A 20823-nucleotide genomic window follows, 5' to 3' on the forward strand; every position below is an offset into this window, starting at 1 on the left:
AGTAAACTGTATCGAAGGATCCGATCCAGAACGATCCGGTTATTTTCTTTGTTTCAGTCCACTGTCGACATGCCCATCGTTTCCAAGTAGCTGCTGGTTTTTGTTTAGTCACCAATGTGTAAGCAGTTGGTATCCTTGGTAACTGTTGTGTTTCAGGTTTTTCGTTGTCACAGTAGTAAGGCGATTCGAAGTCCAGGATTCCTCGTATTTTCATATCGTTCTAATCGCAGACGGATGCGTAGATAGGGTAAGTAGGGTTAGGTGAATGAAGGAGGCAAAGAAGGAAGAGTAATGTCTGCATCTGTGATGAAAAATGAAATGGCTTAGTAATCTGGTCTTTGATATCGTCTTCGTAAGTTGTATCGGTGGTTCGTTATTGGATCGTTTTGGAGTTGGTTGCGGTAATGGTTAGGTATTGTGTGGTTTGTTTGTTCTTTTGGTTCTCTTTCGTTCCTGCATGGTTTGATGTTCATCTTCACTGGATGTACTAGCTGCTGTTTCCTTGGTCGGCCTGGTCGGTGTTGGTGAATTGTTGGTCGTCGTTGGGCTTCAACATTTTCTGGTAGGTTTTGTAGTATTTCTTCTTCTTTAGTTGTTTCTTGTTTTCTTGGGATGTAAAGTTTGAGACGGTTGGTATGTAACACAGATTTCATTTTTTTTGTTTTCAGTGTGCTGGATCTCGTAATTGATATCCGAGAAGCTTCGTGAAATTTGAAATGGTCCGTTCCAACGATTTATGAATTTTCCTGCTGCGGTGGCGCCTTCAGTAATACGTAGTCACCTATGTTGAATTTAGTAATTTTCGTGGTTACGTCGTAGTATTTTTTCTGTCTTGTTTGGGATTTGAAGAAATGTTCTCTTGCCAGTTTTTGAGCTTTTTCCCACTGCTGTGAATACACCATACTGGTATCTTCATGGGTCTCGTATCTTTTGTTAATCTTGATATCATTGGGTATTATTAGTTCTCTTCCGAAGAATAGAAAGAATGTTGTTTCTTAAGTTGAAGCTTGTTTTGCTGTGTTGTAGGCAAAAGTAACGAACGGAAGGTATTTGTTCCAGTTAGCAGGTTGGTCTGAGACGTAACAAGCTAGCATGTCACAGAGAGTTCGATTGAACCTCTCAACCAATCCATCGGTTTGTAGATGATAGGCCGTAGTCCTTATTTGTTTGACTTTGAATAGTTTACACACATCTTGTATCAAGCTAGATAGAAAGTTAGTACCTTGGTTTGTTAGAACTACTTCTGGAGATCCATATTTAGTAAATATCTTATTAACTAAAACCTTCGCAATTGTTTGTGCAGTTTTATTTCTCATTGGTAAAAACAAACCTACTGGCATAATCTGGAATAACTAATACATATCTGCATCCCTTAGCGCTTTCTTGAACTGGGCCCACTATATCCATTGCAATCCTTTCCCATACTCCTTCAACTAAAGGCAAAGGGTGCAATGGTGCTTTACTTCCACCTACCGATTTTCTTTTATTACACATCAAACAACTTTTAACGTATTTATTACGGCGGTACGCATGCATTGCCATGTATACTGTCTTTGAAGTCTAGCTAACGTTTTTCCTACTCCTTAATGTCCTGCCAATACGTGATCGTTATTTTCCTTTAAAATTTGTGGCACCAGTCTTACTGGCGTTACAGTTCTTCTTCTGATATCTGCTAATAATCCTTTTTCGTTTATTTTAAATTTATTTTTAACGTCCTTACTTGGATTGGCCTTTGCCACTTCTTGTAATATTGCTCGGCAATACTCGTCTATGAGTTGGAGTTCGATCCATTTTTCCGTGTCCTTGGACTGATCGCTTTTAATTCCAAAAATTACTTGTTTTGTTCCAGTTTCCTTGGCTTCTACTTTTTTGTTTTTTACTTCTGATTTCTCCTTTCAACCTGTTAACCTTGTTTCTACTTTCGCTAACGGCACTATTGGTGTGCGACTAAGAGTGTCAGCATTTTGGTGTGACCTTCCTGGCCAGTACCCAATAATGATATCAAATTCTTGGATCTTAAGAGCCCATCGAGCTAATCTTCCTGCTGGTTCTGTCTTACTCATTAGCCATTCTAAAGGTCTATGATCTGTAACTACGGTAAACTTACGCCCGTATAGGTAAGTCCTAAGCACGTCGATGGGGTGGATTATTCCGTGTGCCTCTTTATCTGTGGTTGACCACTTGGCCTCGCGGTCATTCAGATGTTTAGAGGTATAGGCTATGACGACTTCTACGCCGTCTGATTCACGGAGTTCCAGTCCGTCGGACTTCGCTAAATCCGCTGATTGAGGTGGAGGTTGTATTTAAGCCAAGACTGCTCCTATTCCATATCCTGAAGCATCCGTGTAGATGATAAATTCTCGAGAAAAATCTGGATATCCTAGAACAGGTCTAGTGATGAGACAGTTCTTAATACATTCAAAGGCGTCCCTTTGTTCCTCCCCCCATTTCCACTCCGTTGACTTTCTAGTGAGTGCAGTTAGTGGGTGGGCTTTATCAGCAAAAGGCCAAATAAATTTTCTGTAGTAGCGAGCTAGACCTAAAAATGAGCTCAATTCTTTTACGTTTTTGGGAATGGGATATTTAATAATTGCGTCTAATTTCTTTGTACTTGGTGTTATTCCTTTCCCGGATACGATGTATCCTAAATAATCTAGTTCTTCTTTAAAAAATTCGCACTTCTTCCTTTTCAACTTTAAACCCGCTTGTTTAAAAAGTCTAAAAACTGCTTCCAAGTGTGTCACATGATCAGAAATTGAATTACTGAACACTATGATGTCGTCTAGGTAAACCAATGCGAATTTGTACAATACCGTTTTCAAGATGTTATTCATGGCTCTTTGAAAATTTCTGGGAGCATTTGTTAAACCAAACGGCATCCGATTAAATTCGTATTGGCCAAATTCACAAATGAAAGCTGTTTTGTGTTTATCACTTTCTTCTATTTTTATCTGCCAGTAGCCGCTTAGTAAGTCCAATGTTAAAAAATAAACAGATCCGCACAACGCGTCAATTGTGCCATCTATCCTAGGTAGAGGATACTTATCTTTAACAGTAATTTTGTTCAAAGCTCTGTGGTCGATGCACATTCGCATTTCTCCATCTTTTTTAGGTACCATTACTATGGCTGCAGCAAAAGGACTGTGGCTTTCTCTTATTATTTTGTTATTTAGTTTTACCTCTATTTTAGTCTTTACAACAAGTTGTAGGGATTCCGGTGTTCTTCGTAGTCTTTGATTAATGGGAGCGTTATGGCCTATGTTGATGTGATGTTTCACTTGTGTAGCTAGACCCAAGTTGGATTCTTGGTCTGCGAAAAGACCTTCGTGTTTCTTTAGTAAAATTTCAATTTTAGTTGGTATGTCGTCTGATACATTGAGTAAATTTCAGCAATCTTAGCTATCTGCTTAGTTTTATTACTAAAGTCTAATTGAGTGAAGGATTCTAAGTTACGATAATCTTGTTGTGTAAGACCTTCGTCTTCCCTATCAATTGGGATTAGGGGAGACTGGAGTATGCCGGGACACCGGGTCAAGAGGGACAGTAGGGGGAAAAATAGTAGATTTTAATAAAATTATAAATTTTTTTAGTATGTTATTTAGATACATACAATCTACTTTGGCATGAAATTTGGTTGAGTTTTGTCAATAACTGTAACAGTTATTAACAAAACTAAAAAAACGTGTTTTTTTAGTTAATTTTGTCTCCGCCATTTAATGTTTCTAGAAAAAAATAATCGCAAATGGCATGTAAATTTAATATGGAAATGAAGCTTAATCATTTCTTTATTGTTAAAAACAACAATTATAATTTTCGATCAATTACTGTAGATAATATTAACGTTTTAAAAAAATAGTCTTTATCGGGAAATCGGGACAGCTGTTTTTGACTAAAATGGGACATTAGTGGGCGGGTTTGGCCTTCAAGCCCATCAATCATCACCGAGCTCATGACGCCATTACTGTTCCTTACAATGATCACAAGCTATCCGATTATTCAGCATATTAATCGATTACAATAAGCCCAACCCCCACCTATCTTGTAATAAGGGTTTTTTATAATATAAGAAAAAAATTTTATTAATACAATAATCAAATTAAAACATTTATTAACTTATAGAGTCTTTGCAGTGGGACGCTATTTCCATTTTTACAAAATTGTTTAATGAATTTTAAGGCGAAAATGGAGGACGTCCCTCACCACCCACCCTAGTGTCCTCACTTACCCCTCAAAATAGGCTCCTCCCACAAATCTAAGAAAACTTTAAAGGTCTTATATGGGAAAATGGTTTATATTCAAATTATATAAAAAATATAGGGGGTACATTACCGTATGGAATACATAAAAACAAAATAATAAATTAATTTAATGATTAGTTTGGGAGATATAAACGAAAACCGTCCCGGCTTACTCCAGTCTCCTCTAGTGGTATTTGGATGTCTGCTTTGCTAAATGTTACGCTATAAATGGGCATGGTATTACTTCCAAAATTATGTTCTACTCCAAAGTGATCATAACATATTTGACGATTTCTAGTGTTAATCTTCACATTATTGTTAGATAAGAAATCTAATTCTTAGATGCATTGTTTATTTATGTTGTTCATAACATAAAAGTGACGGTTATTAATATGGTTATCGTTAATAACAACTGAAAATTCAAATTTCCCTATCGATTGAAGGCTTTGTCCCGACACCGTTCTAAAAATGGGGGGGATTCGTATTTTTTACTTGTTTTAATTTCTCACTACACTCTAGAGCAATATTTTACTGGATACTAAACTAGCGGCAGCGCCAGTGTCCACTAAAGCTATAATTTCCTTATTAAAAATTTTAACGGGATTACGTATCAGTTTAGGAATTTCTACTTCTACATCTGATCCTAAATTATATGTTAGTTGGGAGTTACGTACTGGCAGGGTTGGGTTGAGCGCACTCAAAAATGGAGCGCGCTCGAGCGCGCTTGAGAGCGCGAGCGAAAGTGCGCTCGAAAAAAATGTTTGCGAGCGTGAACGCGAGCGCAGGCGTTGATGCTCACGCTCTTTTTTGCGCTCATTCGTGCCAACTATCAGCTAAAAGACTAACAACTACTTCCGACTTTATTATCTACACTTTCTATGGCAAAAGCAGAACAATTCAAGTGCGAATCAAAGTAAACAATAGTGATCTGTTATGAATAATCTGAAAATGCCTCCAACAAGAAACAAGTAAGTAAACTGTTCTAAACATTGTTCCTATAGTTTGTTTTAATGTTTAATTCATATTACGAAATTATTAGCCAAACTAAGTCCCCCAACACTGGGCAGAGTTCATGTGACAATGATTCTCTGCGTCCCAGCACCTCAACTATATCACCTGAAGTGGCTGAAGACAATGATCTAGAAGTTATTTCCACTTATACTGCTAGAAGGTAAACTAAATTGTTAAATTGAAAGAATATTCGCTAAATGAATTATGTGGCCTGCACATTATTTAGATCTCCAACAAAGAACATGACCGTTGCGAACTCTGACAGCAACTATCTCAAATATCCCAAGGAAATGTTTGAGTTTGTTGGTCGAGGAAATAAAGGAACATCACAAATGCTGGACTACAAGTGCCTTTTACATAAATGTGGAAGCAAATCTACCCCCACAATAATACGTGCTGGTCCTCGTTCACGTTTTAACATACGACGACACGTGAAGGTAACCAATTAAAATTTTTGAAGCTATTTAATTGTTTTATTTATTTAATATGCCTCTTTACAGAGCCATCGTCCTCTCCGATTGGCTGAATTTGATTGCAATGTTTCCCTGCTTAACGACAGCAAAGCTTCAAATTCACCTTCAACACCAAAAACTTTAGAGCCTTGCCTGAATCAAACAAAAATAAGTTTTCGTGATGCAGGGCGGAAAGTGGTCACTCAAGAAGCCACGGACGAAGCTGATCTAGGACGACGGAGTGGATGCTTGGCAATTAGGCGGATCCGAGGAAAGCACTCTTACGACGTCCTTGCTAAGTTGTTGGAGGAAATGAACAATGAATTTGGAATCACCCAAAAGCTTACTGCGACCGTAACTGATAGCGGAAGCAATTTCGTAAAAGCTTTCCGTCTTTTCGGAAATACTCCTTGCGCATCTGATGCAGTGCCATCTTCTTCCCGTGCCGGATGTTCAGGTAAGCAGAATGATACTGATCTACAGTTCAGATGAACATAATAACACCTTTCTATTAATTAAAGAAGACTTAGATTGCGACGAAGAGCCAGCTTCCTCGGAAGACAGTGAGTGAACAGTGTTCACATTTAACTAGTTTTTCTACATACTGTCGTTTGTCTTTTTCATCAAGTCCCTGTGCATAGTCACTTAATTCACAGATTGTTATTATGGGCTCCCTTATCAGCCCGCCAGTTTCCTCTACAACATCCATTTTTGTCTGCTACAGAAAGTAAACACGTCTACAAAAAAATTAATAATAAATAAAGTACAGTCTATATCGAGGTCAAATAAAAATTACAAGATTACCTGATAACGAAGGAATTTCGTGATCCAATTATGAATGGAACGGAAGATAATTTCAATGGAAAAAATTAAAACTAAAACTACAACGGGCGAAACTCCGTAAGCCGCCATGCAAGAACTGTTACTAGTTCGTGTCCAATTTTTTTTTCACAATTTCATCGAACTGGCAACTTCGGACGTTAGCCAACTCTATATGAAACTTAGAGCTAGGTTATCTTTTAATTAATCTTTTTAATTAATTTATCAATCAACCATTTATACAAGGAAATAAAATTTACGTTATATTCATTGATTTAGTTCTCATAAACAGAATTTGGAGTTATTAAAATTAAAATTAATAATAAATCGATTCGAAGCCGAAAGCATCGACTAGTCTATAGGAGTCGATTACCACATTGTCCATTGGTTAGCGAGCAATTTTTCGCGTAATCTAGATTAAATTAGATCGAAATATATATTTAAAAATACTGTTTACGTTTCTAATTTAAAAAAACTTCAGTTATGTATATTCCTGTACCACTTTTGTAAATTTATCCTACGCATCACTAGTCCAGCATCAAGTGAGAGTATCACCTTTTTTAAATTTAACTTTAAAATCAAGCGTTCATCAACAATACACACAAGAATTTAAAATAAATGTATTCTGCAAACGTTTTTATATTTAAACCCTAGATTCAAACGATTTAATAGGCCTACAATAATCATTACAAACTAGCTATCAAAAACGCACGCTCTAATGAACAAGTCGACTCTTATAGACTAGTCGATAAGAATCGACTTTCCTCAGTAGAAAAAGTGACGGTGCGATTCGTCGCTAAGGATCGACGAGTAGTCTGCGACCATGTTGACGATATACCATCCAACGACAGTCGTCTGCTAGGCGTACTTCGTGGAAAACGTTGGTTAGGCTCCTCCCCTTTGGGGGCGGAGCAAGCCATTCCACGATCGTTTTCCACGATATACCAGTACACGGTACACGGTACGCGCACACGATATACCGCGGCCCCATTCTTGGTCTGTGGTTGTAGTTTGTTTTGGAATTTGTTTTACATGTATTTTTTTTTTCCAGTGACTTGTTCAATTTTCTGTGTTAAATTTGCCTGACGCCTTTAGTCATTAAGATGCAAACAGGCAATCCGTTGGAATCACAGAAAAACACAACAGTTGAAGCTGTACCTAGTGATGAAGAATTTTTTTGCAAATGGGTTCTTTACTATGAAGTGGGGTTATCACGGTAAAAAAAAAGTTCTTGTTGGGACCTTATGTTTCAAGGTATATTTATTTAAATGTTTATTGTTGTTACATTTTACAGTGTCAGAATATGGGATTTGGCCATTTTTGTCCCCAACTTTATCTTCTTCTTGTTTATGCTTGTCCAGTTCAACAGAGCTAGACTGAAATTAAGAGCTACATCAAGCCCCATATTTGCCACATTTTTTAGTTTGGTAAACACCACTTTTGAAATAATTATTATTCATTCTTCCAATTTTTATTATTTTTCTAGGTGGTGTTAAATGTTTTAATTAGTCTAATTCGATGTGTAGTCTCAATGACAGTAAATGCCTCCTTAGCAGCAGGAGATTATGCAGATAAAGTTTTGTGGATAATAGTGCGTTTTTTTCTCCTTTCAACTGAAATGAGTGTAGTCATATTTGGTCTTGCATTTGGTAATTTATGAATGCACACTTAAAAATAAGTAAATTGGAAAATTTAAAAACAGTTTTCTGTAGGGCACCTTGAAAGCAAAACCAGTATTCGAAGAGTACTGTTGGCAACCTCATGTATTTCTCTAGCATTCTCAGTTAGTCAAGGAGCTCTAGAATTTGTTTCCCCTGATGAATCATTTCATGTTCATACAAAGGACTATGATTTATTTGGTCATGGTGGAATGATGTTCTGGTTTGTTTCCTCCATAGTTTTTGCATCTGTAAGTGACAATGAAACCATGTCAAACAGTTTAATTCTAAAACATTTTTTTTCTAAGGTGTATGCAATCATAACTTTGTTACCATGGTCAAGATTAAGAGAACGACTTGCGCTACCAACCAAGAAAAATTTTTATTATTACGTTGGCATGCTCTCTGTACTTAATGGAATCCAATGTGTCGGCAGCGGACTTCTTCTATATCGCGTGACGGAATGTGGTCTATGTATTGTGGATGTTACCACACTGCTTTACTACACTTTTCTGACGCCCTTCGTCTACTATACGTTCTTGGCAGATTTTTTCAGGTAGTTTGAGTTACTTTTTTTGTATTCGTAAGCTGCAATCCGTTTAATAGTATTTCTCTGTCACAGTGTCGCTCAACCTGTTCTTCTGTTTTCATACAAATCCCAAATAGACGACTCCGGAGAAGAGGAAAGTGTTTCCCTACCTCACCAACATTCGTTTTCATCGCTGAAAGCGGATTCGGACTACATTTATCAAGTATTAACATCTTTCCCTGTGGTTAACTTTCGATTTTCTTATTAGGTTGTGATTTTTATTTTTGGTTCTGCAGGCCAATGGCTTCTATGATAGCACTCAATTGGATACGAGCTCTACTCCGATTCATCCGTTGTATGCAGTGTCTCTCCGGAGCCCTGACAGTGTTACAGGTTATAGTATCTCTAGTGTAAATGCTGACCAGTCGGTCGCTTTCCATCAGTAAAAGAAAAGGGAGTATGTGAATCTGCTTAACTGAATCCCGTTGTGCTGAAACGCTTACCGTGATTTTTCGTAAATATTACTTGTACTATCAAAGAAGCCACCAAAAATTTTCGGTAATTTGAGAAACGCTCATAAGCCGCCATGCGACATCGCTTTACGTCTGATTTGGTTGGTGGACAAAAATGAAATTTTTGTCCAGTTTCCTAGATGCTAAGACTTCTCATTGGAAAAGTCAGAGTATCGGTTGCTGCAACTGAAGTTGTAAACAATTTTACAATGATGTTGCAAATCAACTTTCCCCCATTAGTGGGTTAATGCAAACTTTTGAAAGTTGTAAATGTTTCCGTAATTTTCCTTAGATCTAAATGGGAAGACGGTATTTTACCTGATTCTTCAACTGATTTTCATTGACTGAAGTATAGGTAAATGAAGGGTTAAAGATCTGGTTCAGAACTGATTTGTTTTTTGTTGGCTTGCAGCTTGCGGGTTTCCGGGTAAGGAAGTTAAGATCCAAAACCGAAAAAAAAATTTTTCACTACAAGCTTTAGTCATACTTTTCTTCTCCCCGGTGCGCTACGTGCATATCTCTGTAACGTAGTTGAACCAAAAGATAACCAGTCACGTAAAAATGTTTCATCCTCTGTCACTGGAAATTGTCATGGAACTATACCACGCATGTCACCATTTCTGAATATTATATGGCCATTTAAAGTTCACTCTATCCTGATAACAAGCTTAAGGAAAAATATTGTTTCCAATATCCGTTAGCAATTTGAAAGAGAGTAAGGAGGATTTTCAATTATAATTTTGATTTTTTATTTGTCGTCTTGGTTCTGAAGAAAAATTAACTCAGTGATACGAACAACGTCACTGAGGTGATGGTTGTCATGGCGGCTTACGTTCGTTCGAAGTTTTCCCATACACGACTTGGTTGCTGTAATTGAATTGTTTGTAAAAGAGAACTAGAATCAAACGTGAGTTTTTAATTAATCTTATGACACAAGCGCTCACCCTTATGCGAATACTAGTCATAGAGATGGCATATACTTATGATATTTATACGAATTTATCTACGTCCGTTTCATTATCAATTATGTAACTTTGTCATTTGGTTTTAATACAACATGGATCAACCCTGCCCTATGGATAAGTTTTCGTCCGAGCTATCTTTCTTAAGAATTTGGGCAAGGTGACTAGCACGTTATGTCGTTAAGGGTATGATAACATTGTAAACATCAACCGAATTATGCAGACAATTGTCTACAATCTCCTGTGAAAAGAAATTTAATCGGACAAGTGGAAGCTAAGTTATAAATGACCAAGGGTTGGGTGCTGTCAACCTCAATTCTTTCTGATGCAAGAAATGAATACAAATTCGACAGCAAAAACGACGGAAACGTAATGCTAACGTTGATTGATGAAGACCCAGTACTTGATGTGATACCATTTCTGTAAAGCCTTAATGGGCTGCCCCCTATCGCCCCCTATGCAATCTGAATTAGAGGCTCGTTGTTGTGGTAACCCATTTGAAATGAATTACCGTACCTCATCTGACTCTTGCCCTCGCTCTTGCCGCTTTTCACTTTTCACATCAGTTATTATGTCACTTATTGTGCTTCGGTTTACCGTTCCCATCTAGATCGAAGCGAGATATACTTGACATAGTTATTTATATGAACTTCGATAACTGACTGATTAAGTGATTATATATATATAAATACGAGGCTGTGGTACTATAATAAATTAAGCAGCACTTATCTTCAAACGATAATAACGTTATTTGGTTATTTACGTATATTGTCACAGTTATAACGTGCGGTGCTTGAATTAGATCTAATGGTCGTATTCGCCAGTAGTGGCATGACAATGATTTGCCTGCTTCATCTGAAACAGCAACTGGCTGTTCCACAATTATCCGTGACGGTTCACCAGTGTTATGGTTCCCGTTCCCGAATTGTTCGTGTCAATGTAATAAAATTGCTAAGACGAATCGTACTGTGTAGACAGAGTGCTAAAATTTAACTCCCCAAAGCACGCAGCTGTCGTAATCGATTTTCCCTGTAAGAAAAGTACGTAATTGATAGCTCAACTATCAACACAAAAATGATCTACCGTCGACTGGTGGAGACCCAGTGCTTTCGCTTCTAATTCCGAACAGCCTGAGATGGCTGCGTCTCTCTTCTCCTCTCAGCATTCTGAGTTGGAGATTTACGCCCTAATGCGGGGGCAGGTAGGTAGTGTCAGGATTGCTCCACAAAGAGATGTTCATGCAATTGATAAGTAAAGAAAGCTTCATAACTGAATGAATTTCCAGGAATGAAAACTTAGTAGTTTAGACTGATCTCGGCCGCTCTTCTAAAGGGCAAACAAATGCTGATTCAGCCGGGATTCAGGAAATTGACGCTAAATCAGCTATAAGGTGCTTCAACGAGACTTCCTTTTTCGCCTATCTAAAAGATCAATTTTCCCATTCCCTGTTTAGCTGGTAGCTGAATAGAATTGAAGTTGCGCACAAGTCAGTAGATAGCTACTTGGTTCATTTTAAGCAATTATTTTCTCGGAAGTTTTCCGTTTTGCAACTTTTTTTGTGAAGATGGATCTGATTTGAAAATAAGTTGTATCGTGGATACGTGTATTCTTTGTCTTGTGTCTTGTGTATTCTATGTAGGTAACATTCTAGGCCTTGTTTGAAAATATAGAATGTTACGAGCGTGTTTTTACTTTTCAGTGAGAAACTACTAGAATTCCAAAACCTCATTAACCAGTGTCGGTTGAAGCTCTTAAATTTTTGCTTCACATGTTCTTATCGAGATACAAACATGGCTGCCAGCCGCAATTTCTCTCTTAAAATAGTAAGGTGCGTTCGTAAAACAGTAGGGGGTACGCGTCAGTCACTTGCTCTATACCAGGGTTGTTACGGTTGCTCAACGCCATAAGAGCTCTTTACATTGGAAGACGTCCTAGTTTTTCAAAGGGGAGGAGCCTTTCTTCATGTGACGTCAATTGCCAGCAGCCAATGGGAATAGAAATTAAACTCGTTCTTTTCGCCATCTAGGTAACGAAAATAAAACAAAGTTTAGTTCAGTGACGGTTAGTGTCTTTCTACCTAAGAAAACATGGCGGCGTCAGTAAAGCTTGTTGGATTTTGTTTTATTTGTAAAGCTATTTACGACAAGGAAAACCAGAAAGTTTCAACATTTTGTGTAAACAAAACTAATTTGGAATCTTGGCAGCAAAAAGTAGGCGGAATTACTGTTGGGGACAGATTGTGTGAAACACATTTTGCTCCACATGATGTTATTAAAGGATTTTTCGTGCTGGACTATTTTTGTCCTTACAAAATGTGGAGGCTTGCTGAAAATGCAATCCCACAATACTTCCTCAGTAAGTTTACAGCGTGTTTTTCATTTTAATTACAATGTATTAATGATCTTATTTGTTTTCAGCATCACAGAAACCAAAGAAGCGTAAAGCACTAGTCGACAAAATGGAAAATTTGTCTGGATTAAAAACAAAGCACAGTAAGTAACAACTATTCCTAAAAAACCTATTCAACTGTTATATATAATGTGTTTTTCTACAGTAGATGCAAAGGTTATTCCAAATCAGTCTCCCAGACTAACAACCAGACCAAAGCAGAAAACAACCAAGAAACCCGCAGAAGAAACAATAATTATCAATCAAGATGCGGCAAGTGCTGCATCACCTCATTGTATTGGTAGTTCCACTACATTTGGTAAAGTAAATATTCATTTAATTTAAATATAATTAATAGACATTGTTGCTTACGGGCTAATAGAAGCTGATGCTGTGGGTGGAGATCTTAGAATGGAGACTACGATAAATATGGATTCCATTATATCATCATCAGTCCAACTAGACACTGATGATATCGTATTTGATCCGTCTCTTTCATTGTTTTGTTCCTCTCTGTCAACGTCAGGTAGTATCATCATTAGGAATTAAAATTTTGGTAATTTTTTAAAAATGTTGTTCTCATATTCTAAGCAGGTGTGACTGTGTATTCACCTAGTTCATCAACGACCAACAACCAATCTTTTGAAGATGTCTCTGCCCTCGGTATACATCGTTGGAACCAAGACCCCGTTGAAGTACTGTGAAAATTACAAAATTATTATTTTTTTATTATTAACTTTAGTCTTTTTTAGCGATTTTTTGGCATCGTTCGATCCGTCAATGATACGCCAACGGCACACTCTTGGCTACAAGTGTTCCGAATCCTTTCTCTCTACCAGCCGACTAAAAGGGTGGTTAAAAATGCCAATATAGATGAGGGAGAAAAGGGGGAAAACATGCGAATCCTAGTCCAGTACAAAGAATGTCTACTTAAAAGATTTAAGGACAGCACGGAGTCTGCTGCCCAACTGAGACATTCCCTACGAGAGAAGATGGAAAAAGAACTTGTGATACGATACGTCGAGAAGCTGGAAGCAGATCCAAACTGTGATACCACTGAAAATAATTTAATTTATTACATGTGTGGGTACTTGTTGAATACTCGTGGGTGGGCCATTGAGTGTGAAGATTGCAAATCTAAGATGTTAACGACAGAAGAATATTTGCCACACCAATTTGAAGCCGCCGACTTCACTCTGTCCAGTACTCGTGGTGGGCTGAAATTAGCAACTCCAGCCATGTTCCAAACTTTTCGAGAAGTGGAGAGAATCATCAGGAGACATTTTCAAGACGGCCGCCACATATACTTGAGGGACAGCTACGAACTAGTCATTTCAAAAATTTGTGAACTTAATTTAATTCCCGTTTGTTGTAGTAACCACCCTGATTCACTGCCTCATTTGATCATGGATTACGTTCTAATTCGCTTCCATTTCGAATCCAAACGGTACCGTGATTTAACCCTTTCTAAACTAAAGTCTAATGTACATGCTAGCAAAAATAAATCAACATGCGTAAATACAGCCTCCTTAAAATAAAATGTTAACACTCTTTTATTAATACTGTAATTTCTACATGTTGGAATTGGAAATCTGAAGCTTCCTATTTCGGTACACAAAAATTACACACGTTGTACAACTTCTTCCATTATACAAAAATTGGAGAAAAAATTTTACACTTATGTCATGCGAAAAAGTTCAAAAATTTCCGCTTGGTGGCTCTGAGAACGTATTTAATTTTCAGGACAGCCTCTTATGGGACTACCTCTTATGGAGTTGAGCAACCGTAACAACCCTGTCTATACTTTTCAGCCGATTCGATTCGGTACATCCGGCGTAAAAGGTATGACAATTTTAAAATGGCGGCTTATATTACCCAAAGCCAAAATTCAAAAGAACGAGCCTGATTCACCTACCAGTGAAGTTGACCGCTCATAGGTCAACCATAGTTAAATTGGTTCTTAAATCTGTATAGAGTGGACTTAGTCAAGTTTTATCTGATAGACTAATTGTGGCCTTTTTGTTCGAATATATGGTGCCATATGTATTTCACTTTTTGCTTGGTTGGTCTTTACATGGCCACCATCAAGTTGTAGCTTCGTATTTTGTATGCAAAAAATGTTGACTCACACGGTATAACTTCAAGTATAATTTATATTTTCTGTTTTCCAAGACCAAGAAAAACCCTAATGTTGAATGAGATGCCATTTATAAATGTGATTGGCGATATCGAATCCCAATTGAATGCAGATGCCATGTTTTTTTTAATGCTAGTCTCCCAAAACAAAGAAATATAATTAACTATTAAACTAAATTTTCTAGGTTGAAGTCGGGGAAAACTGGACAGCAAGCGGTGTAATCGGGGTTTAAACCGGGTTTTGTAACCCGTCACGTTTTTCTTCGAACTGGTTTCGGCCCGAAAACCGAACTGAATGCCTAATGTACAGAAAAAGACATGCGCAGAAATCCAAAACAACCCAACCGATCGCCAAAAAAACTACACGATTGCCGCGGAGCTTGGTCAGCGATTGGACTAGCTGCTTTGTTTCCCGAAGGGATCTAGGGTGAGGCATTTTGGGTCGTAGGGGAAAAAGTGGAGACGAATGAAAATTCGCTTGCTACGCTCAATTAGCGCTCGGCCCCGCGCCAATCGGGGAGCTTTTTAGTCGATCCGGTGCGGGGATAATCTTAATCGGGGAAGGGATTTCGGTGCTCGGTGCGGTGATATCGGTGATCGGTGCCTTCCCCGATTATCAATGAATAGTGATCTAAATTGGCAGTTGCCCTGCGGCCAACAAGAACAAAATGTGACCCTAGTCACGTGATTCTCGTTGCCCTATCAGAACTCGATGTCACTGGTAAGACTAACCTCCTATGGCTGAAGCGGTGCTATCGGTGCAGCACCGATTATAGCACCGTTCCGCACCGAAAAACGAAATCCCCGCACTGAACTTCCCCGATTAATTTTAATCGGGGAAGCTTAGTGGTGTCCCCGATTAGAATGTGATCGGTTAGACCTAGGGCTCGGCCCCGAGCCCAATGGGTGGATTTTGTGGCTACCCGGTTGGGTGTTTTCGAGTCAAAAGTTGTATCCGGGTGGGTAACGGTCCTATGATGTTGTATCCGGGTGCTACCCGGGTTTCACCCGGTTTCGATGTCATTTCCAAAGCCTTTTTTTTCGATAATCGGAAATATTAATTGAAAATAATTAAGTATTAATGAAGAAATAAAAAAATCATCAAGAATTTCATTTGAAACAATTGTAAAATTGTTCAAGCGAGCGGAGCTCGTGAGGAACAATTCAGATTGTTTGTTAAATAAAAGTGAGACACTAACTGTGTGTGACCTTGTGTAATGAGCACTTTCATAGTAAACAATGACTTGATAGCTGACAACGTCTAATGAAGTGGGAAGGTAAAAAAGAGGGGGGCGTTAGCGTCTAACGTGTGTCTAGTAGAACAGAGCATACTCAGATTTTAAAAGCACAAACGAAAGATATGCTCACGCCGACAAAAAAAAAACAGGTGGATTGAGTGACGACGCGTCGACTATACATAATGTTAGCGATTTGTTACTGTTTAAATTCGTTCGAAGAGTTGTTAGCCGGGTTATCGTTAGTTTTGGGTCCATTCCTCTTGCCGTGGTGGTACCCGTGATTATTTCCACTGAAATAAAATAAAATAAAATTTGACGGTTAAATAAATGTGGTTCTGGGAGCGGGTGGGAGAGAGACAGTTAGTGTCTCACTTTTATTTGACAAATAATTTATTTACAAATAAACAATCTGAATTGTTCCTCACGAGCTCCGCTCGCTTGATCAATTTTACAATTGTTTGGAATTAAGAAATATCTGCTGATATAACCATCTTCTCCACCCGTTTCTATTATTGCGCCCTTTTCTATAAGGGCGTCTACTTAGGCTGAACACAGAGCGAGCTGGATGGCATCCATTGATGCGTTTGAGGGAGCACGATTATCGTAGCGGTGTGACGAGCCTGTAGCGGCGTTGAAGGAGTAGATGCCGGTGTCCTGCTCGTACTAGGCTTGATGGGAGTCGATGTAGATGCTGGGGTGGCGTAGACTGAGGTGCTGACTCGACTTGCCACCTTCACTTGTGATAAAAGCTCCCGTATAAATTTATCACCGAACAGGTCCTCGCTTCCTATAGGGAGCTTCTCCGCTGCACGACTAAGTAGGACAGTGTGATCTGAGTGGACCTGTGATAAGATGTTAAAGCGCCTGGCTTGCGTGATGTTGCGAAAAAGGTGGGACCAGAGCATCAATGCAGATTTGAGTGTGATACGGTCTGATCTACATTTCTTTTTGTTCTTGGCCTGACTGGCCATAAACAGGATATGTTTGGCTAAATCCAAGACGAGATCGGTCTGCTTCCTATAAATTTTCTCCTGAGGATCAATATTAACGACAGAAGCTGCAGAATTTCTAGCTTTTTTAAGGGCGGAATACAAACTTTCGTCTAGTTTTGGATTAGTGAAAAGGTCTGAACCGTCGTATTTCTTGTCACGTTTAAGAGAAGGTTTGAAAGCTTCTCTTGCTGCTTTGACGTCCTTTTCACTAAGGCCTTTGATGATCCACTTGGAAAGGATGGCCGATTTTTCGCCTTTGAGTTGGAATTTCTTGTTTTTGGCCTTCTGGATGTCAGAAAAATTGCTTGAATCGGAGTTAGAGCCAGAGCTACCTGAACTTGAAGAAGAATCAGAGTCGGAACTCGAACTGGATCTTGCCGATTTACGGGAACGATGTTTAGCCATGTTTACTACGAGAGAGTGAAAAAAAGATCTGAGGATGCTCTGTTCTACTAGACACACGTTAGACGCTAATGTCCCCCTCTTTTTTACCTTCCCCCTTCATTAGAAGTTGTCAGCTATCAAATCATTATTTACTATGAAAGCGCTCATTACACAAGGTCACACACAGTTAGTGTTGAACGAATTTTAGAAACAATTATATTTCCCGGTTATATTTTTGTTTTCGCGAAGCAAAAATTAAATAAGTAATTGCCAACCAGCAAGAATGAAACAAAAACAAATAAAGACGAAGCAACCAATGTTGCAACTTGCGGGATTCCTGGCCTACGCCTGGCCGAAGCCTGATTGACATCATCTTCTTAATGTTTGACAACAAAGGCTTCGACGGTCTCGGGATGAAGACTCATTCTTGCAATTCCAAAGATATCTTTACCAGTGCTAAATGCTCTTTCGCTAGCAGCACTGGTGGCAGGTATCGAAAGCAGATCTTTTGCCATGGCAGACAATTTTGGCCATCGACTAGACCGTAGGGCCCAATAGTTAAAAACTCTGTACGGACCACCGGCAATGGGTTCCGTCTCCTCCTTTTCATATTCGCGCAGTTCATCCATTTGGGAGTTGTTGGACGGATGGCGGTACGATGACGCAAAAACAACATTAACGAGATAGTCCTCGTTTATTTTCGATTTCGCACATGCAACGCATTTCCCGCTATCTAAAGATTCGCCCAGGTCATTACCATTTAATGATGCACTACATGGTTCTACGTTGTACTCCTTCCATATAGCTTGTATCCTAAAGAGTAAAATTTATTAATAAGAGATTGGCCAAGACTTCAAAAGATCGAGAGCCCTACGCTGGCGTAACTCTTGTTTTTATGAGATCCTCGTCTATTCCAACATAAGCATTGGAAGTCTCTCCGCCATCGCTCCAACCATTGTCAATAAAATATTGCATTTTGCACCTGGGATCTACATACGTCGCTGTCCTGAGCTGACCTGTTATTTGTCCTCTGTCAAGCAAGGTCCTTCAATGCCATCTGGTGTCAGAATTTCTCGAAAAAAAATTTATGTTTCGACCTATTTTTTGAATTGGCACCATGATGTCCACCATTTTCCAAGATGGCGGCGGGTTGAACCATTTACCCATTTGAAAAATAGTCAAACGGTTTGGGTTGGGTAATTTTTTGCGACGAACCGTGGATAACCGGGGTCGAGCCCTAGTTAGACCTCTTGCAGAATGCGGATAGCAGGATTCCTGTAGTCCGGCAATGTCGCTATCCACCATCTTAGGAAAACCACACCCTTTTTTAACAGGGTCTCTTATGGGATTATTTTTTCTAGTTGAATAATTTCTCAAGTGGTTAGTGATAGAAAATAGTTAGACACAAGGTAATAAACTAGATTATTCAGGTTACATTTAGAATTCAAATTTTTTACCGTAAGTGTTTTGGAAGTAATTTTAATTTAAGGTTTTGTAGAGGGGCCTCACTAAGATGTCAAACTATTATAAGAAGTGCATCGTCGAAGGGTGCCCAAACAAAAGAGTTGGAGATAAGTTAGTGGGGGCAGTACGTTTTTTTCAGATTCCTGCCTGGCCTGACAAACGTTATCCACATGACTCAACTATTATTGAGCAAAGAAGAGCACTTTGGATAGCTAAATTAAACATAAACAAATATAACATCAAAACCAAATACTTAGTGTGTAGTATTCATTTTGTATAGGGTACGTTAAATTATTTTGCCTTTACTAATAACCATTCCTGATGTACCTAATTGTCTTAAAGTAAAACCATGCTACTACTTGGATAAACATCATCCAGATTGGGCCCCTTCATTATTATTGAAGCAAGTTAGCTGCAGAACTCGTTCTCAAAGAAGAATTTTTTTCAGCTACAAAAGAGGTTTCAATTCTACCAAGTTTACATATATTTAATATATTTTTCATTTGATTACACTATTTTTGCAGATTTGCATTTCACAAAGACCTCGAACTCAATAACATCCACGAAAGCAAATATTCCTGATCCTGGTGACCTTAATGACGATCTGCCTGACATTTTAACTATACTTCCATCTACTGAATAACTTCAGGAGTCGGCAATGGACCTGTCAACAAAAGAACGGCGGCCAAGCATCAACGAAGAAGAGCCTTTGTCATTTGTTCAATCAATTGAACAACCTCCACAAATAGTGAGTGACTTAAAAAAAGAAATCGAAAAATTAACAGCTGAACTTGAAAGGTCTTGTTTCGCCTGTTCCACCTCTGCCGAAAAGTAGTAAATCAGGAAAATGGATTTGAAGATAGTTGGGGTTCGAGTCTGAAACAAAACTGTTGTCAGGTCTCACAACGTAAATCTCTGACTTAGTGTCGCTAGGGGAAAGAATTTTGTTTCCAGACAACGCTTCAACGACTTTTTCGTGGACGTTCGATTCTTATGTTATTCGATGCGTAGAAACTGGTCGCACACACAACAAACTACATTGCGTTCATGCACTGCCGCGTGAAACAAGCGCATGATCTCATCCAGCTGTTCTTTGGTCTTCGGTTCGGGTAATCCAGCCCAATCTAGTTGGTCGAGTTCTTCGGGCATATGCATAAACTGATTTCTTGATTTTCCTCTTCTGTAATGAAATAAATGCATATGGTTTACCTATTGCGTGTGACGTGAACAAAATCTAAATTTAAATAAAACTTCGCGATTAAAGCAAAGGTTACCTCTCAAAAGGAGAGTTAATCAAAGGATTCTGTTTATCAACAGCAGGAACTCTGGTCGTAAGAAGTGGAACTAATGATTTCGAGATTGGAAAAGATTTCAGAATATTTGGTTGAATTGGTAGGTTTGGTAAATCCAAAGGAGTTTCTTCTCGCTCACTTTCCATTCTACTAAAATAAATGATCAAATAGATGCATTAAATTTTTCTTCTTTTGTTTCTTATTTTTCTCTTTCTTTCTTACCTTTGATCACCAAATAAATTAGTAATAGAAATGTTAGAACAGTGTTTCTTAGCTCCAACACTTCTTTTCTGGCTCCTACCCAGAAAACCATAACTAGGCGTAGGTTCATAATCAATAGATTGGTTGATAGGAACTACAACTGACTTCTTGGGTGCAGCAGATACAGGAGTTTTGTTTGGATTCTGTACATTGTCGAAAGGCTTTTCTTTGTTCAATAGAGGTACAACTACCCTACCTGGTTGTACAAATCTGGCAATTTTGTTTTTATGATCAATGCGAGAGCTACCTAAAGAGCTGCAAAAAAAACATGTTAGTACAGCTTATGTTACTAAAACTACACCAGGATTATTCCACAAGTACCTTACAGACAGTAAAATGTTAACATTTGACACCAGTAGATCTATTGGTTCACCTCTCAGCATTGAACGTGATGGTAACCTATGATACAATAGAATTGTCATTTTGCAGAACACTAAATAGCAATTACTACTCCTAATTGAATTTTACCTGTCAAACAATTCACCAA

General features: G+C 38.4%; 4 protein-coding genes across 9 annotated transcripts; 2 read left to right on the plus strand and 2 right to left on the minus strand.

Moving 5' to 3' along the window:
- Window positions 1-7400: 7400 nt before the first annotated feature.
- Window positions 7401-10290, plus strand: LOC116929723 (transmembrane protein adipocyte-associated 1 homolog). 2 transcript variants are annotated; one of them, XM_032937059.2, is made up of 8 exons: window positions 7401-7516; window positions 7572-7736; window positions 7815-7947; window positions 8007-8169; window positions 8233-8429; window positions 8487-8734; window positions 8801-8930; window positions 9004-10290. In XM_032937059.2, the coding sequence occupies exons 2-8, from the start codon at window positions 7624-7626 to the stop codon at window positions 9151-9153; spliced, it is 1134 nt and encodes a 377-aa protein (XP_032792950.1). In that variant the 5' UTR covers window positions 7401-7516; window positions 7572-7623; the 3' UTR covers window positions 9154-10290. The 2 variants fall into 2 exon arrangements, with proteins under 2 accessions (XP_032792950.1, XP_032792953.1); XM_032937062.2 differs by having other exon boundaries at window positions 7488-7736; window positions 8845-8930.
- A 1943-nt stretch (window positions 10291-12233) lies between these two features.
- On the plus strand, window positions 12234-14109 carry LOC116929707. Of its 5 annotated transcripts, none has more exons than XM_032937037.2 (6): window positions 12234-12536; window positions 12599-12673; window positions 12736-12888; window positions 12952-13095; window positions 13161-13264; window positions 13322-14109. In XM_032937037.2, exons 1-6 carry the CDS (start codon window positions 12269-12271, stop codon window positions 14105-14107), a joined length of 1530 nt encoding a protein of 509 aa, XP_032792928.1. In that variant the 5' UTR covers window positions 12234-12268; the 3' UTR covers window positions 14108-14109. The 5 variants fall into 5 exon arrangements, with proteins under 5 accessions (XP_032792928.1, XP_032792931.1, XP_032792930.1 ...); XM_032937040.2 differs by having other exon boundaries at window positions 13161-13251; XM_032937039.2 differs by having other exon boundaries at window positions 12739-12888.
- A 1827-nt stretch (window positions 14110-15936) lies between these two features.
- Window positions 15937-18464, minus strand: LOC116929737. Its single transcript, XM_032937078.2, has 2 exons — window positions 18194-18464; window positions 15937-18132 (listed from the first exon to the last, which is right to left on the minus strand). The coding sequence occupies exon 2, from the start codon at window positions 17338-17340 to the stop codon at window positions 16480-16482; it is 861 nt and encodes a 286-aa protein (XP_032792969.2). The 5' UTR covers window positions 17341-18132; window positions 18194-18464; the 3' UTR covers window positions 15937-16479.
- A 1105-nt stretch (window positions 18465-19569) lies between these two features.
- Window positions 19570-20797, minus strand: LOC116929745. Its single transcript, XM_045178073.1, has 5 exons — window positions 20658-20797; window positions 20442-20591; window positions 20298-20372; window positions 20058-20222; window positions 19570-19963 (listed from the first exon to the last, which is right to left on the minus strand). Exons 1-5 carry the CDS (start codon window positions 20756-20758, stop codon window positions 19780-19782), a joined length of 675 nt encoding a protein of 224 aa, XP_045034008.1. The 5' UTR covers window positions 20759-20797; the 3' UTR covers window positions 19570-19779.
- Window positions 20798-20823: the final 26 nt, after the last annotated feature.

Source organism: Daphnia magna, linkage group LG8, assembly GCF_020631705.1.
Source record: "Daphnia magna isolate NIES linkage group LG8, ASM2063170v1.1, whole genome shotgun sequence".
Classification (NCBI taxonomy): domain Eukaryota; kingdom Metazoa; phylum Arthropoda; class Branchiopoda; order Diplostraca; family Daphniidae; genus Daphnia; species Daphnia magna.

Coding starts and splice junctions, on each gene's coding strand:
- LOC116929707 (XM_032937037.2), top strand. CDS start 12,269: ATGGCGGCGTCAGTAAAGCTTGTTGGATTTTGTTTTATTTGTAAAGCT. Junction 12,537..12,598: donor AATCCCACAATACTTCCTCA/GTAAGTTTACAG, acceptor ATTTGTTTTCAG/CATCACAGAAACCAAAGAAG. Junction 12,889..12,951: donor TGGTAGTTCCACTACATTTG/GTAAAGTAAATA, acceptor ACGGGCTAATAG/AAGCTGATGCTGTGGGTGGA.
- LOC116929745 (XM_045178073.1), bottom strand. CDS start 20,758: ATGACAATTCTATTGTATCATAGGTTACCATCACGTTCAATGCTGAGA. Junction 20,592..20,657: donor AACATTTTACTGTCTGTAAG/GTACTTGTGGAA, acceptor TTTTTTTTGCAG/CTCTTTAGGTAGCTCTCGCA. Junction 19,964..20,057: donor ATTAACTCTCCTTTTGAGAG/GTAACCTTTGCT, acceptor ATTTCATTACAG/AAGAGGAAAATCAAGAAATC.
- LOC116929723 (XM_032937059.2), top strand. CDS start 7,624: ATGCAAACAGGCAATCCGTTGGAATCACAGAAAAACACAACAGTTGAA. Junction 8,170..8,232: donor CATATTTGGTCTTGCATTTG/GTAATTTATGAA, acceptor AGTTTTCTGTAG/GGCACCTTGAAAGCAAAACC. Junction 8,931..9,003: donor ATTCGGACTACATTTATCAA/GTATTAACATCT, acceptor TTGGTTCTGCAG/GCCAATGGCTTCTATGATAG.
- LOC116929737 (XM_032937078.2), bottom strand. CDS start 17,340: ATGGCTAAACATCGTTCCCGTAAATCGGCAAGATCCAGTTCGAGTTCC.